The sequence below is a fragment of the Fistularia commersonii genome, chromosome 12 (genome assembly GCF_037954325.1).
Source record: "Fistularia commersonii isolate RoL2024-O1a breed Wild chromosome 12, RoL_Fcom_v1.0, whole genome shotgun sequence".
In the NCBI taxonomy this organism is placed as follows: Eukaryota; Metazoa; Chordata; class Actinopteri; order Syngnathiformes; family Fistulariidae; genus Fistularia; species Fistularia commersonii.
Window position 1 is genome coordinate 18731266 of NC_141295.1, and position 16315 is coordinate 18747580.

General features: G+C 42.8%; 1 protein-coding gene across 1 annotated transcript; it reads left to right on the top strand.

Annotated features, from left to right (window-relative positions):
- Positions 1-7155: 7155 nt before the first annotated feature.
- LOC147229072 (carbohydrate sulfotransferase 12-like) lies at positions 7156-14653 on the top strand. The gene is made up of 6 exons (XM_086157558.1): positions 7156-7385; positions 9684-10283; positions 10937-11079; positions 12252-12380; positions 12473-12665; positions 14066-14653. Exons 2-6 carry the CDS (start codon positions 9792-9794, stop codon positions 14336-14338), a joined length of 1230 nt encoding a protein of 409 aa, XP_086013684.1. The 5' UTR covers positions 7156-7385; positions 9684-9791; the 3' UTR covers positions 14339-14653.
- Positions 14654-16315: the final 1662 nt, after the last annotated feature.

The following is a 16315-nucleotide window of genomic DNA, read 5'->3' on the forward strand; positions in this document are numbered from 1 at the left end:
CAACGGCTCTGTCTTCACTCCTTCGTGACCATTTTTTAATCTTTTTTTTTTTTTGTATTTTATTTTTCTGCACCGCTGTCCGCTCCTCACCAGGGCTCCAGGATAGAGAGAAAGCTACAGTTTTAATAGATGTATATATTTAAAACGGATGTTATCGTCCGACATGGAAGCGCTTAGCACAAATCAGGGCGTACCGGATAAAATTGTCTTTTCCGGTCAATAAAATCCAGCTTTGTTGAATCACACCCTTTTAAGTGGAATGTTAGCAGTCAGATGACGCCTCTCCTTAATGCCTTTTTTTTTTTTTTGTATTTATTTTTGCACATATTTAGTGAAAAAAATCAGTAATTAGCAGATCAGAACAAGTAATTATCATAAACGCAGATCTGAACAGTCAATATGTGTACCGTAATTTCCAGACTATTGAGCGCCACTGAATATGAGCCACACCGGCTAAAAATAAATACGCACATATATAGGCGGCGCTTTCCTATAAGGTTGTAACGAGATATTTACACCGAAACATTCTTTTTCAAACTTTCGGTAACATCCACAAATACATACTGGAAATGTTTTTTTCCGAACAGTGCCTGTAACATGGCCGATGAAAAAGACAAATAATAGATAACGCAATATGTCCATTTTCCATCCCCGCTTTGTCCTCGAACTGATCGCTATCTTCATCTTCCTCCTGCGCTCTAACGCCGTTATAAGATTTCCTCGTTGTCGGAATTGAACGTCGAAGTCGTGGGGAATCGGGCTGGAGTAAGACAATTTATGTATATGTGTTTATTAAGCAAAGCTTTTTCAAAAATCCCTCATACAAAATCATCTAATACAGCTACCCGGGCTTATGCTGTGACCGAATCTTCCACCTGTACGTCCTTTTCCACTTTCCCCCACTTCTTTCTCCACTTTCTCTGGGTCTGCACATCTCGTCTCACGCCGATATCTGCAAAGAGGAGACAATCTGCCCTTCCTAACAGCGATGACCTGGGAGAAGAAGGCCAAGAAGGCCACAATCGCGCGCTGTTAACGTCACGCGCCGTCTGTCCGGGCTGTTGTCTGATGAGATTGTATGTCGAGCAAAGCAAATGTAATGATTACTTCATGAGCAAAGCAAGAAGCAGAATTTCATGGTCATTTCATCGGCCCGATGCTAAACGTTTTGGCGGCGTGAAGCTTGTTAGCCTCCCAAAAATCCATAAATTAGCCGTAGTGTTCAAAGGTAGCGGAAAAAAGATGGCGGGTTATAGTCTGGAAATTATGGTCATATTTTCAATATTCATTGTTTTTAACACTAGATTATACATATGCTTGAAGAAATGGATTTATTTCCTGCTGAAAAGTCAACCACGGAGATGAAAACAAAAGTTATTTGTGTTCTGGATGTTGAAACGCAAGAGCGTTGATCATGCGGCCCTGTTAAGGTCCTGGACGTCCTCATCTCGGGACCTGCAGGGAAAAAAAAAAAAGAAACTGGTGTTGAGAAGGAGAGAAGAACACCGAAGAGTTCACGGATGATTCTGAGCAATACGAGCTTTCGGTAATCGGTAAAGTATAAGGGATCGCAGTTGCGGCATCTTCTGGACGCGTGAAGCCGGGCCTTCAAGATGAATAAATCAGAAAAAACACTCGGTTTTGTTTGAGCGGTTTGACATCGTCAAGGCGATTCGTTTACTATCTTCATGTTGTTTTGAAAGTTTTTTTGCTCCTGCAGGACCTTCTCTGGGTTCTCCTGCTTCTGTCCATCTTCTTTGCCGTGAGACTGCAATGACAGCAGAGCTTTTGTGGGTAATAAATTACCCTCGTGATTAAATTTGTGTGTTTCCCCCCCCCGGCCGCCTCCCCCGCCACCTGAAACCAGCTCGGACGAAAGGGAACCTTATAATTTGCGGGTAAAATGCTGCGGGGTGAGATTTAGTCTGCTCAGATGTTGAAATTTCCACAAGACATACAGTTTAGACAGCTTTTTTTTTAATTTTTTTTATATATAAATATTTGGAATTTCTAGTTCATCTGAAAACCGCCGTCACGAGACGTTATTTTGGGCCTGTCGTCACGGGGACACTGACGTTTGTTGAAACACATCCTGAAAACAAGGTGGAGAGTCTGGTCTGTATCTTTTCTTTAGTGATATCTTAACATTGAATACGGCTCTGGGGAAAAGTAATATTGAAGTGATGTAATAAATTACAACTACCTAGTTACTGTCCTAGTAGTCATTTAACTTCTGTCAAGGAGATTCACTTTATGCTCTTTATTACAGTCATAAAGTTATAATGTAAAACTGGCAGCAAAGTCAGTCAATGTGGGACTGGAAGGATTTTCACTTTGCCCAAAGTCGATGATGAAACACGTAAGAGTGAATCATTCACTCATTCATTCATTCATTCTTTCATTAAATGTAATGTTTAGCTGATCCTGCATTCAGGATTTGGGGGGGGGGGGTCACACTGGACCGGTTGCCTGTCAATCAAAGGGTCAAATATAAAGACATAAAACCATTCACCCTCTCATATTTCATATAGACATAAAACCATTCATTCATTCATTCATCTAACATATAAAGATAGAACCATTAATTCACTTGTTCATTGATTCACACAAATATGGATATAACCATTCATTCATTCAATCACATCATATAGAGACATGCAACATTCATTCATTCACACAACATAGAGGTACAACCATTCATTCACCTAACATATATAGAGATATAACCATTCATTCACTTGTTCAGTGATCCACACACACATATAGCGATACAATCGTTCATTCACTCGTTCACACCATATAGAGACATACATTCATTCATTCTCACAACATATAGGGACATAAAACCAGTCATCCTAACATTCACGTTTCATATTAAGACAAAACCATTCATTGATTCAGACATCGTACAGAGTTACAACGTTCATTCATTCACACATCATATAGTAACGAAGAACCATTTTTATTTAATAAAACCATAATTATTTAATGCATCCATTCATTCACCCAACAAATAGCGATACAACCATTCATTCATTCATTCACACAGATACAGAGGAACAACCATTCATTCACTTGTTCACATGTCATAGAGGGAAATACAACATTCATTCACAAATTGTATAGCGATAAAACCATTCATTCATTCATTCATTCATCCATTAATTCATCTAATCCATAGAGAGATGCCCTATAGAGACATACAACATTCATTCATTCATATATCATATAGGGACATAAAACCGTTCACCCTCTCATTCATATTTCAGAGACAAAACCATTAAATCATTCACACATCATATAGAGATATAACCATTCGTTCATTTACTTGTATCTTGCATCCCTCTATAAGGATACACCCATTCATTCACTCACTAACACACACACACACACACGTCATATAGAGACATACAACTATTCATATAGACGTCATATTGAGAGATACAACCATTTATTAATTAATCCATTCATTCGCACATCATATAGAGACATTCAACTGCTCATCCTCTCATTCGCTGACAGGACAAGTCCAGTTGTCTCCAGTGAACCTCCTGCACACACACACACACACACACACAGACACGCACACACACTCAAACACAACTTCCAAGGTCCTCCTACAGTCCCACCTTCTCGTCCACATAATGTAGACGTTTACCGCCATTATATTCTGGATGTTTACGTCTAACATTCCAGTTCGTGGCCCTGATTTCATTCCAGCGTTGACTTGAAGTCCTCCTGTGGTCCAGCCGTCAAATCACATCTGGTTCTACAGACGGTTGTCGTCTCTAAATGACTCCTGCTTCTCTTCAAACAGCAGTGAGATCACAAATAGGACCGACTCACTTGGGTCTATTTATTTTTTTTTGGCATAGCGAGCGCTCAATCATGGCAGAATATCAGCTTGTATCTATTCATACCGTTTCTTTAGTGTCCGTGTGTGTGTGTGTGTGTGTGTGTGTGTGTGTCTGCGTGGCTCTGGCTGCAGGGCCATCACTTAGCTCATTAGTCTGGATGGTTAAACGCTCGGCGGATATGTGAGGACACACACAGCGTGAATATCGACACAGAAAACGGCGAGATCGTTAACCTCATTAACCGCCTAATGCGTCTCCTGCTCCGGTTCTACGTGTTCTGAACTTAAATGACTGACGTTTTCTTTCTTTTCTTCCCTCCTGCTTTGCTTTGCGGGTTGCCGCACAGTTTCCACCCTGTCATTTCCCCTCGGGCTAAAGAGGACGCTAACGGCTCCTCCTTCGGCCTCTTTACGCTCGCATTCTTTTTTGCACATTTTTAGTTCACTTGTAGGTCTGATCTTGCAGGAATTGTGTTTTTACTCTAAGTTAAAGCGGTGTATTATGGAGATACAATATTCCTGACTCTAAATTTCCCTTTTTTGGATCCCTTTGTGTGTTAAAGAGTGTAATCGGCCAAAGGGAGCCGTGATGGTCCGGCGCCCTGCAAACACTGACTGATGCATTGTGGCCACTAATTGTGTCGTCTGATGTAACTCGTGTGTGTTTGTGGGTTATGTGTCGATCACAGGAGTAAAAAACCCAAATTGGGGTCCATGATAGGAAGATAGGAATCCAAGAGAGCACCAAGCAAGATCCGACATCTTCTTCTCGCGTCCATTCATAATCTTTCCCATCTCACTTCACTGGATGAAGTTTTGTGTTTTTGCAGCTTTTACGTCATGGTTCCGCCCGATTTCGCAAACCACTCGTTTATGCTTCCACGGCACACCTGCAGGAGGAAGATGTGAAGAAAAAGTTACTGTTTTAACATTTTATTTGAGATTTGCATTGGATAAGCACTGGTTGTTTTAAGGGGGGGGTTGTGCTTCGTTGATCTTCATCAGGGGTGTTGAACTTTTCAGGCCCGTGGGATAATTTGAAAGTGAAAAGATGCATAAAAGACAAGGATTTATGTTCTTAAATTAAATGCAATTCGAGAATTTTCCGCTAGGGGTGCACTATTTTGGTCAGAGTAGAAGACGACCCGTATCACTGAGTCAGACCAATCTGCAGATGTTATCAATGCGCCGTCTGCTGCTTGTTATGACGTTGTTTCTATTCTGTTCTCCACCTCCCCGCTACTCCCTCTTAGCAAAAATGTTGTTATCAAAACAGAGAAAAGTAGATAAAGAGTGCAGAATTTTCAAAGAAAATGGACTATGTCTTATTTATTTACGGAGATGCACGGGAAACCTTTGTGCTTGGTGTTTTTGAGAGATGAGAACAACTTTATTAATCCCGAAGGAAATTGTTTTGCAACAAGTTCGGGTTTTTAAAGAATATAATATTTGGCGCCACTATGAGACTCATCACAGCGAAAAATATGACAGCTTGCAAAGAAACTGAGAAGAGATAAGATCAACCAATTGCTGGCAGGTCTAAGGAAACAGCGTCCACTTTCACCCATATGCGAGAAATCGGTGAAGCAGCGGTAAAAGCCGGCTAGCTAATTGCTAGTGAAAATGTGCAATTTAATTTTAGTCAGCAGCTTCACTGCTAAAGAGTATGATGGAATTCTACTGTTCATGCAACTCCATACATTTTTAGTATGTATTGTGTGTGTGTGCATGTTTCATGGATGAAGTTTACACATTTACAGGAAAGAAGAATACTTTCTTCCTTATACGTTTAATAGCACTCTCTTTAGTTTGTAAGGTGTAGGTAGGGATTCAATTTAGATTGAAAATCGGATTCTGGAGCAACAAACATGCTCACACTAACAATACCAAACGGGTATTTTGCCATCCAGATGACCCCCAGATGACCCCCAGATGACCAAACTAATAATATCACAACAATATCAACTTCAACTTGGGTTTTACTTATTTTATTGCCTGTTTATATATTGTATAGTTATTTTATTGCCTATTTTTATTTTTTATATATATTGTCTATTTGTACAGTTTATATTTGTATTATCTTCCCAGGACTACAGATGGAAATTAGCTATGAGCTACAATCTGGTACAAACATCTCTGCCTCTGTGCTTAATGTAATTGTACACGATCCTTTTTAAAAAAACAAACAAACAAACAATTTCATATGCGCATGTGTAAATTAGTTAAAAATCCCTTTCTTTATAAGCTCTTCATAAGTAAAGTGCATGACTATATTTTTCAATACCAATAACTAATGTTAAAGTTTTGTGCCTTTGTACGATCAGTGGGCTCGGTTGCAATGCATCCATGTGAATGATAAAAGTAAATTACGCGATTGTCTAAGGAAATATAAGGATTGTTCATTAAATTCCAAAACTTTCCTAATGTCCTTCTACCTCTTTACACCAAAACAGAGGAAAGACATGATATTTTGGTTATTTATTGCTGTCATTTTAATGGTCCGGCCCACTTGACATCTAGCTAGGCCAGGGGTCGGCAACCCGCGGCTCCGAGTGGCTTGGGAAAATAAATTATAAATACTTAATTGAAGTGCATTTCATTTGTATTAATTCCTTTTTTTAAATTTTAGTTCTAAGTTGGAAGATTATTGTGATCTTGAAATATTAAATAAAATTATATTTTTTATTTTTCGCCGCTCAAAATAACGTCACACTTGCAGAAGCCAGTATAACCGCCAGCCGCTAAAGTCCCGATTTGCAGATGCTGTGCGCAGAAGTTCAGGAGCAGAAGTCCCATAAACCAGGTAAATGAATATTTATGAAGATATTTTGCAAATATTTATTTTTTATTGTTTACTGACGGTGATTTTTTCCCGATTTATTTTTGAAACTCAGGTCAAGGCTCTGCTACACGCTCTGAAACCTCATTGCTCAAAATGGGTTCATTACATAAATAAAATGTAATTTTCTCCGTAATACTTTGTGCATTTCAGAAGCAACACACGACACACTTGTTCGTACAAAGTGTTAAGGTAATAAAAAGCAATATATACAGTGGTACCTTTATTTTAGCTGTCAAAAAGTACTTGTGGCTCCCAGTGTTTTCTTTCTGAGGAAACCGGGTGTTAAGGGTTGCAGACCCCTTAGCTAGGCAGTATGTGTTGACAAATGAGTTTGACACCCTGATCTACATGAACCACTTTGAGCGGCCGCACTGGGATCCGCGCACCTCACGTTGGGAAACCGTCTGGTATCATGGGCGTGGGCGGGTTTAGTGTTTCAGGGCTAAATTTGTCCGCCGCGTGTGTGTGAAAGTGTGTGTCCTCACAGTGTGCGTGTCCTCCATACAGGGAAGGAAGAACCACGTAAAAAGCGGTGTCTGGCCGGGATCCCGAAATATCGCGAGATGTGCGCTCCGCCGCGCCGAGCGTAGCCCGCTTCGGTCCCCCTCCGGTCTCATCACCGCCCGCCGACCGAGACAGCGGCAGCCCGGCGACAAAAGAGCGGGGACCATGGAGCTCGTCCGCCGGGTGAGTCACGACGAACTTAGCACTTCTCGTGTACCTTTTTGAATCCGTCACTTGAAAAGCCGAACGTTTTTTTTTTTTCTTTTTAGTCGTGATGCTGCCGGGGGAATACAACCGGGCTTTTAGGATGGGAAACCGGGGGGGAGAGGAGAAGAGGGGGGGGGGTTGCTTGGAGGACACGTTTTTTAAATATCGTTTTGGAAAGAAAAAGACGTGTGAAAGGACACATTTTAACTTAGATATGTCATTCGTGTACCGGGGACGAGACGATGGCCCCGTCACGGATATTCATCCCCGAAACAGACGCTAACACCGGGGCGGAACACCCCCCTTCTCCCGGGGACACTTGCTAGCGTCCCCCCCCCCATCTACCGGGGAGCGTTAGCTATTCCTTTATCTCAGTGCGCATGCGCAAAAGACTCGCGTGGATGTGGCGGCTTCCCCCTTCCCGAGGGGGAAGCAGACACACTTCGTGGGGGAAGCTGTCTGGAAGGAAACACCCGAGGAGGTTCCAGGAGGCGTCACTTTTTCCAGATCCGCAGCAGATGTTTTTGCGGGACAGTGGGGGTGGTGTGGATTCTTCTGCAGCCCCCCCACTCTCCCACTTTCTCCCCCCTCCGTTTGTTCACATCACCGTGACAGTTGAGTGGACCCCGAGATTTCCCACGACCCTCCCCACCCCCAAACACATGCTGAATGCAGCCACAAAAAACTTTTAAAAAAGAGGATATTCTTTCAAATCCACCTGCAAGACCCCACTCGTTTTCCCTTTCTCCTCAAAACCGATATTCCTCAAAAACTAGATTGACAGAAAAGCAAAACAATAGTAAACCCGACTGAGGTTATCTTATCTCATCTTATCTTAAGGTGATGGCAGTAATTCCACCACGAAAAATGCATTTAAACCTCAAGTTCCCATTCACCTGCAAGACCCCACTCTTTATCCTCTCTCCTCAAAACCAATATTCCTCAAAATAAGATTAATAGAAAAGCAAAACAATAGTAAACCCGACTGAGGTTTTCTTATCTTATGTTATCTTATGTTATCTTATCTTATCTTATGTTATCTTATCTTATCTTATCTTATCTTATCTTATCTTATCTTAAGGTGATGGCAGCAATTCTGCCATGAGAAAATGTATTCAAACCTCAAGTTCCCATTCACCTGCAAGACCCCACTCTTTTTCCCTCTCTCCTCAAAACCAAGATTCCTAAAAATAAGATTAATAGAAAAGCAAAACAATGGTAAACTCAACTGAGGTTTTCTTATCTTACGGTGATGGCAGCAATTCCGCCATGAAAAATGCATTTAAACCTCAAGTTCCCGTTTAAATGTGAAGCGGAAACACGTCATTATGATCTATTTTGAACCGGGCCGTCGTGCAGGGTTGCACATTTCGGAACTCCCGTGTGTTTTATTTTTAAATTAGTGAAGAAATGTTGCTTCGCCAAAGGCAACCGCAATGTAGAGAATCAAAGAAAACAGTAGATCAGCTTGGAATGTAGAGATTTCACCTTTTATTCACTCTAAACCGACGACGGAGAATCAGTTTTCCCTGGGAAATCTTGCAGATATTCGTTTTCATACTGTTGCACAACAAATAATTAAGTGCCGTGGATGGTAATTGAATGAATGTGGGAGGATTGTCTTTTTGTTGCTACGACTTTGTCAGTCGGGGGGGTTAAACTGAGAGCCCGGGGTATATTTGAGGTCACCGGCGGCCAGTTAGAGACACATTCACTCCCCGCTTCTTTTTTACTGGACAAATGTTTGCCGAGCTTCAACGGGCCTCATTTAAAGCACGGGAAGAGGAAAAGTACTCACTGCTCTACTTGTTTTCACGAGTCTGGGGTTAATTTGCAAGTCACACACATTAATTCAGTCTCGTTTTTATTACCGTATATAATAGTCATATTCAGATGCGCTCGCAGCACAACATTCTGTCTGCTGGAAAACAAATAAACTCTTTTTGTGTGTCCTCATCCAAGCCGTGGTTTTTCTAACAAATCCACTTTGTGCGATCAAATGGCACAAATTTCATTTTCTGTGCGTGTATTAAAATTTCTGTTTAAAAGCAAAAAGACCCTCTGTAGTCTTGCAACTCATGGTGTAAAGTCATTTTAGCTGGAGGACGTGATGATGGTCACATAAAATGGTAGTTAATGTGAAGTTACAAACAAAGGAGAAGCGAATACGGAGCAGTGTGGATCCTGACATCCACTTCGGTCTCTCTGCGCTTTCGGATATGTCGTCTAAAATGGAGAACCCCCACGAAAATCACATCCTCTGCTTTTTCACAGTTGCGTCGGTCACGCAGGATGTGCCTTCTTCCGTGATCGACACCCACAATGGAGCCGAGATAACTTCTTCCTCTCGGTCTCAACAATTTCCGCTCTTCTGGTTTCACCATGAGAACATGGCGCGCCCTGCGGGTGGCTTTCCTCCTGGGGTCTTTGCTCATGATCCTGCTGATCATCGTCTACTGGGACGACGTGGGGGGATTCAAGCTCTACCCGGTGCAGGAACCCAAACGCGACTCGCCGCCGCCCGGCTGCTGCCCCCGAACCACCGCCGGCCCCTCGCTCCACCCGTCCACCAGCGAAGCCCGGAAGACGGCCAGCGCCCCGGCCCCCACCGCCGGATCCCGCGCAACCACCGCCCCCCAGGAAAACAAAGGAGAGGAAATAAAAGAGAAAAAGAGAGAGGAAGCCGGCGAGGAAGAGAAGATTCGTCACGATGAACAGAAAGAGAGGAAGCAGAGGATCGCGGACGTGTGCTCCGGGAAGGTCTCTTTGGAATTTCCCGGAAGGACTCGAGCATTCGAGCAGATTCCCAACCGGGAACTGGATCATCTGATAGTGGACGATAAACACCAGATTATCTACTGCTACGTCCCCAAGGTACAACACGGGAAATCCAGTCATTCCAGAGGGATAGATAAAATAAAGCGGACTTTATTCAGTCAAAGATATGGAAAAAAAAACAAAAAAAAAACATTGTTACTGTTCGCTTATTTCATATACACTGCTCAAAAAAATAAAGGGAACACTTAAAAAACACATCCTAGATCTAAATGAATGAAATATTCTTATGAAATACTTTGTTCTTTACACAGTTGAATGTGCTGACAACAAAATCACACAAAAATAATCAATGGAAATCAATTGTATCAACCCATGGAGGTCTGGATTAGGAATCACACTCAACATTAAAGTGTAAAAACAAACTCCAGGCTGATCCAACTTTGATGTAATGTCCTTAAAACAAGTCAAAATGAATCTGTGTTGCTTCCTGAGTGGACACTATGATTTCACACAAGTGTGATTGACTTGGAGTTACATTGTGTTGTTCAAGTGTTCCCTTTATTTTTTTGAGCAGTATATTTATTTGCTTTACTACCAATACTGATGCTGCAGCTAATTTTAGTGTAATTTTTCTATAACGTAGTGTTTTATTTTCAAGTATTTGCAAATTTTTGGAGGGGATTTTTCTGTATTTTTTCCAAGCATCCCCCCCCCACTCACCTCACATCACGCCATGCTCTTCCCTCCAGGTGGCGTGCACAAACTGGAAGAAAGTGATGGTGGTTCTGTCCCAGTCCCTGGTCTCGCCCTCCTCGGGGAAACCGTACACGGAACCCGAGGCTGTGCCACCGGAGCTCGTGCACAACTCCACCATCCACCTCACGTTTGCAAAGTACGACCGGAAGACACACACAAAAGTATATAAAAACGGGTTTCCTTCAAGTCAGAATGTTTATTTTGGTGTAGAAAACCAAGGGGTTACAAGTCGAAGCTTACAGTAGTGGCTCCCTTAATTCTAAGAAATATATAGGACGCATAAAAGACTTTAAAATCACTATATTTGCTCGGTAATTCCCTCCTTAACTTGTAACCAGGTAACCAAAATCAGTTTGGAAAAACAACAGGGAGATTTATTCGGTCGTCTCAGGAAGATGGATCTCCTGTTTGTTGGAACAGCATAATGACTGAGAGCCCAGAGCAAACATTTGTCCAGGTTCGGACCGACTTAGACATTTTGTTTATAGCGAACATCTAGATGTTCCTCAAAATATCGCCCGTACACTCCCGGTGGAAAAGGGTCCGCCTCGGCTTGTAATGCCTCGAAGCCAAATCGGCGTGCTGATAAATGCTTAACGGTGAATATGTATATTTTATCACGCCTCAAGGAGCCACTTACACCTGGCAGCAAACACTTCAGGCTCTCTTTGCACCGTTATCTCTGCCACTTGCCTCATCCACTCAGACAATCTTCTATATTTATTTTCCTTGACCCCACTCTCCTTCGGCGTGAGGACGTTTGTTTTTTTTCCCCGTCTCCTTAAAACTACTAAGATTTGAAAACAGCAATTTACGTGAGCGTTCTTGCCCTCTCTGCAACAGGTGATATTAAATCCTCGGTACCTGAGGACGGTCTGTCCTTATCGCGTCTCCGTGACAAGAAACACGGCCATCCTTCACAAAGCGCCCGTCATCTTTTAGCCCTTGCACGGGGATTTCGAGGTGTACCGACACTACGCGCTGGGCAAACTTGCCTCGAGGTGAAAAGAGTTATTTACCGACTTGACACTTGGAAGAGGAGAGTGGAAACGGCAGGCGGGGCCCCGCCGCCGCCGCCGCCGCAGCACAGGACGATCTTTCTTTCCGTGTTTGGATGTGGCCGCGGGCTGCGGCGTTTCGCTAAACACACTTCTCATCTCGCTCCGCTCGCCGTTCACACACACTCAGTCACGGTTCCGAACCAAAGAGCTACGATATTTGGATCGGATGCGGCAGCGTAACACAATGCTTCACGGATGACGTCTGTTTTTTCTGGATGTGTGTGTGTTTGTTTTGTCTGCGCACCAGGTTTTGGCGGCATTATGGTTCCCTGTCCCGCCACCTGATGGCACTCAAACTCCAGCATTACACCAAGTTTCTGTTCGTGCGAGACCCTTTCGTACGTCTCATCTCTGCCTTCAGGAACAAATTTGGAAGGTGCGTGTGCGTGTTAAGAAATGAATCGACAATTTCAAATTCATTTCGTTTGATAATTAATTCATTAAACATTATCCGTTTGCGATCTCCAGGCCCAACGAGGACTTCTACCGCAAATTTGGTTCGGTCATCCTGCGTCGCTATGGTAACCTGTCTGTGTCGTTGCCGGAGACGGCGGCCGAGGCCTTCGCCGCGGACATCAAACCCACCTTTCAGCAGTTCATCACGTACCTGCTGGATCCGGAGACGGAGAGAGAGAGCAGCTTCAACGAACACTGGCAGCAGGTACCGTCTGACAGGGGCGCCTTTCCTCGGGAAACATTGGCGGCTCACCTGAGTCGCTGTCCGAATAAAGGTCTTCACCTGATGACGTTTCACCCCCCATCCGAGAGGCTTCTTTAGTTCCACAGGTCATTAGAACCGGAGAAGCTTCTCGGATGATGGGGTGAAATCGTCTTCAAGTCCAGTTGCCACGACAAGAAGTAGATTACTGTGGATATAAAACAGCAAGTGCATAAGCTTGTGCAGACAGATGGTGAATTATTCATAGCTGTTTGACCAGTTTCACCACTATTATACAAAAAGGCAACAGCTATTGTGCGTAGGCAAAGTAAACGTGTCGCAAATTGAGATGTTCGCGGTCAAGTGCAGCGCTGAATGCACAAATTGACAAAGTGACAAAGAGTAAACGCCCGATTGGTCTCGAGCTCGTCCACGATCGAAACGCACCGCGGGCAGCGAAGTAAGAATTTCATTGCACAGGGAAACACGTTTCCACGCTGTACACATGATGTAAAACACTTTAATCGTGAACTCACGAATATGTGGATCGTTGGAAAGCAGAAGAAGTTAAGTTAGGTTCACCTGAGTCAAGGCTGCGACGGAAGATGAATCGCACGAAAAGACGAATTATATGACGAATAAGAGGAGAACAAGGACGGCCCGTCGACAGAGGGTTTTAATGGCTGTGTTAAAAATCTCATTTGAAAGGGCGCCTTCGAGATCGGCCGCTGAAACACACAAACCAGTAATAAGGAGCCCACTGGGTGCAGTAGACTGCAAAACACCGGCGTGTGTGTGTGATATGATTGTCAGGGGTGAACACACACATTCAGTACTGTAATATCCAGATTATAAGCCGCTACTTTTTTGAACGTTTTGAGCGCTGCGGCTTAAACAACGATGCGGCTAATTCATGGATTTTTTGGGGGCTAACGAGCTTCATTTAGCCTCGTCACATCGGACCAATGAGATTGCGCTTCATGCACACACCCTCGTTATAGAAAACACACTAAGAAATGCTTACGATGCAGCTTTTGACTTAAAGGCGATGGACCCGGCTGTCAGAGAAGGAAATAAAGCTGCTTCACGTGAGCTGGAGGAGGACAAAGCAGGGATAGAAAATGGATGGATGGATGCACTTTTCTTTGTGTTATTTACTATTCATCTTTTTCTTCAGCCGTGTTACAGTCACTGTTAAGAAAATAGCATTTCCAGTACTAGTATGTATTTAATTAAAAGTTAAAAATGTGTTCGTAAATATCCCGTTACAACATGGACACCTGTGGCTTATAAACAAGCGCGGCCTATATATGTACACATAGATTTATTTCGTTATTTTTAATTTTCCGGAAATTAAGGTACGTGCCATTTTCCAACAGTCAATCTCCTTTTTTATATTTCAGATTTATCGTCTGTGCCACCCGTGCCAGGTGAAGTACGACTTCGTCGGGCGTCTGGAAACCCTGGAAACGGACGCCGATCGGCTGCTGAAGCTCCTGCAGGTGGACCAGCTGGTCCACTTCCCTTCGGGGCCCCAAAACCGCACGGCGGCCAGCTGGGAACCGGACTGGTTTGCGCAGATCCCCGTTTCGACGAGGAGAGAACTGTACAAGCTCTACCAACCAGACTTTGAGCTGTTCGGCTACCCCAAGCCGGACAGCGTTCTCCACCTGTAGACCACACTGAACCAAAGGCCTGGGCGCTGCACCGTGTGTAGAACCCACACCTCCTCACCTCTGCCTTTTAAAGACAAAGTCTACGATGCTCTTTCATTTGTCCGCGCGTACCTCAGGAGTCAGAAGTGCCTGCCGGGGTTGTTCCCATTCCACTCATCCTCGTTTCGGTCGTCTTTTTAATTTCCGAAACACACTCATTAACAAGCTACTTACTAACGCTCCGTGATGAAGCACTTTCAGTCGCGTTTTATTCCGTGATTGGGAAAAGACTGCCAGCTGCTGGCTGGCTGCAGGGGAATAAATTGTTCTCAAGCATTTTGTTTGTGCGGTTATTAGTGTCGTCCCAGTCTTCCAAGTATTAAAGTAGATTACTTGATTTAAGTCAAGAGATTTTCAGGTATCTGATATCTCTTGACTTAATGCAAATATATTTGCTTTTCACTCTCAAGATTTTGAAATCAGGCCTTTCTTTTAATTACAATTCAGCTGAGATTCATTCTATATTTTTACCGTGTGCCAGAAACAGTACTTTCTTACAATAGGAATACATTTTAGTGCTTGTGCTTTTCTTGCGCATCATTGGAATTAGTACTTCTACGTTTACCGATGCATTTTTTTCCCCTCAAATCCCTGCTTATACTCGACTGCAGAATGCGTGTGCTTTTGCCGATCCACGTGCGATTTTATCTAACCGTAAGAAAAAGTGCGGTGTAAAATGAAAATATGTACATATTACACGCCACTGAAAAGATAATACCACAAAATTGGACCAACCGGGAAATCACGGCAACGTCTCTGCTTTGAGATAAAATACAACATAATTATTGCATTTACCTGCCAAAATCACTTTGGCTTTCAAAATGCGTCAAAGATATTCCAATTTAAACTATAAAAGTAGTTTGTTTTTAGTTTGGATGCTGTGGTGGTGCACAGGCTAGCGCAGTGAGTGCAGGAAAAGTGGTCTAGATAGCAAATTAATGTCTTAAGCCATGTACTTATGCATAAGCACCAACTTGACATCGCATACGGTCAAAGTTAAATGGTTTTCTTTACTAATGAAGGAGCACTGAAACTTTTAAAACTATTAAATTATTAAAAGTACTTCAGGAAAGCCTTGGATATTTAAATGTTTAATTAAAAAAATCTAATTGAAGAGGTAAAAAATGAATTCTATAATAAGTGGAGGATACACTTTTTTACAGTACTATATGGCACGTCACTGTTTGAAAATATTTTTGGGACCGAAGTGTTTTTTTGCTAAAGAGAACGTAACTTATTTTTCCATTCAATCTTATTTCAAGTTTGACATCATGGAAGATATGTTGCATTTTTTTGGCCCGAAAAGATCTCCAATGAGGACTTGTACAGAAAAACAAACTGTCGCAATGTCATGCTGGAAATTAAGATGGCAAACCTTACATGGCGCAAAGCACAACATTCTGCACAGGACGGGACCAGATGGAAGCAGATAGTCGAGGCTTGATGTACCACCTGGAACGAAGAGGATTAACTAACTAACTAACTAACTGTGACATCACTATTATTTATTCTTCATTATATTTTCCTTGAGTTCCTGTTTTCCCTTGAAAACTCCCATCTAAATGAATCAAGAAAACAGCTCATGAACAAAACAACAACTTTCAACCTTAAGACAAAAGAACTGCATGTCTGTTTAATCCACATTTTAACTCTAAAAGTCACCACTTGAGCTGTTATTGTTGCTGTTTCATTGTTTACTGCAGTCTTTCACCTCACATCCCTCCTATTCACTCAAGTAACTTGAACGTAGGACACTGCTAAACGAGTAAAATGTAACGATTGTGTGTGAGCGTGTGTGTGTGTGTGTGTGTGTGTGAGGCTAGGGGTGGGAATTCCTGCCATAATAACGCTCTCCACCACTTTCTATTGCACAAAGAGTCGCTCTTGTTGCGTCCACAACAGTCTTGCTGTCTGTCTCCACGTGTTCCAGTCACTTCC

Bases quoted from the DNA above. Each gene is read 5' to 3' on its own strand.
- LOC147229072 (XM_086157558.1), top strand. From the start codon at position 9,792: ATGAGAACATGGCGCGCCCTGCGGGTGGCTTTCCTCCTGGGGTCTTTG. The intron at 11,080-12,251 runs GTACGACCGGAA...TCTGCGCACCAG, and splicing joins ATCCACCTCACGTTTGCAAA to GTTTTGGCGGCATTATGGTT. The intron at 12,381-12,472 runs GTGCGTGTGCGT...TGCGATCTCCAG, and splicing joins TTCAGGAACAAATTTGGAAG to GCCCAACGAGGACTTCTACC.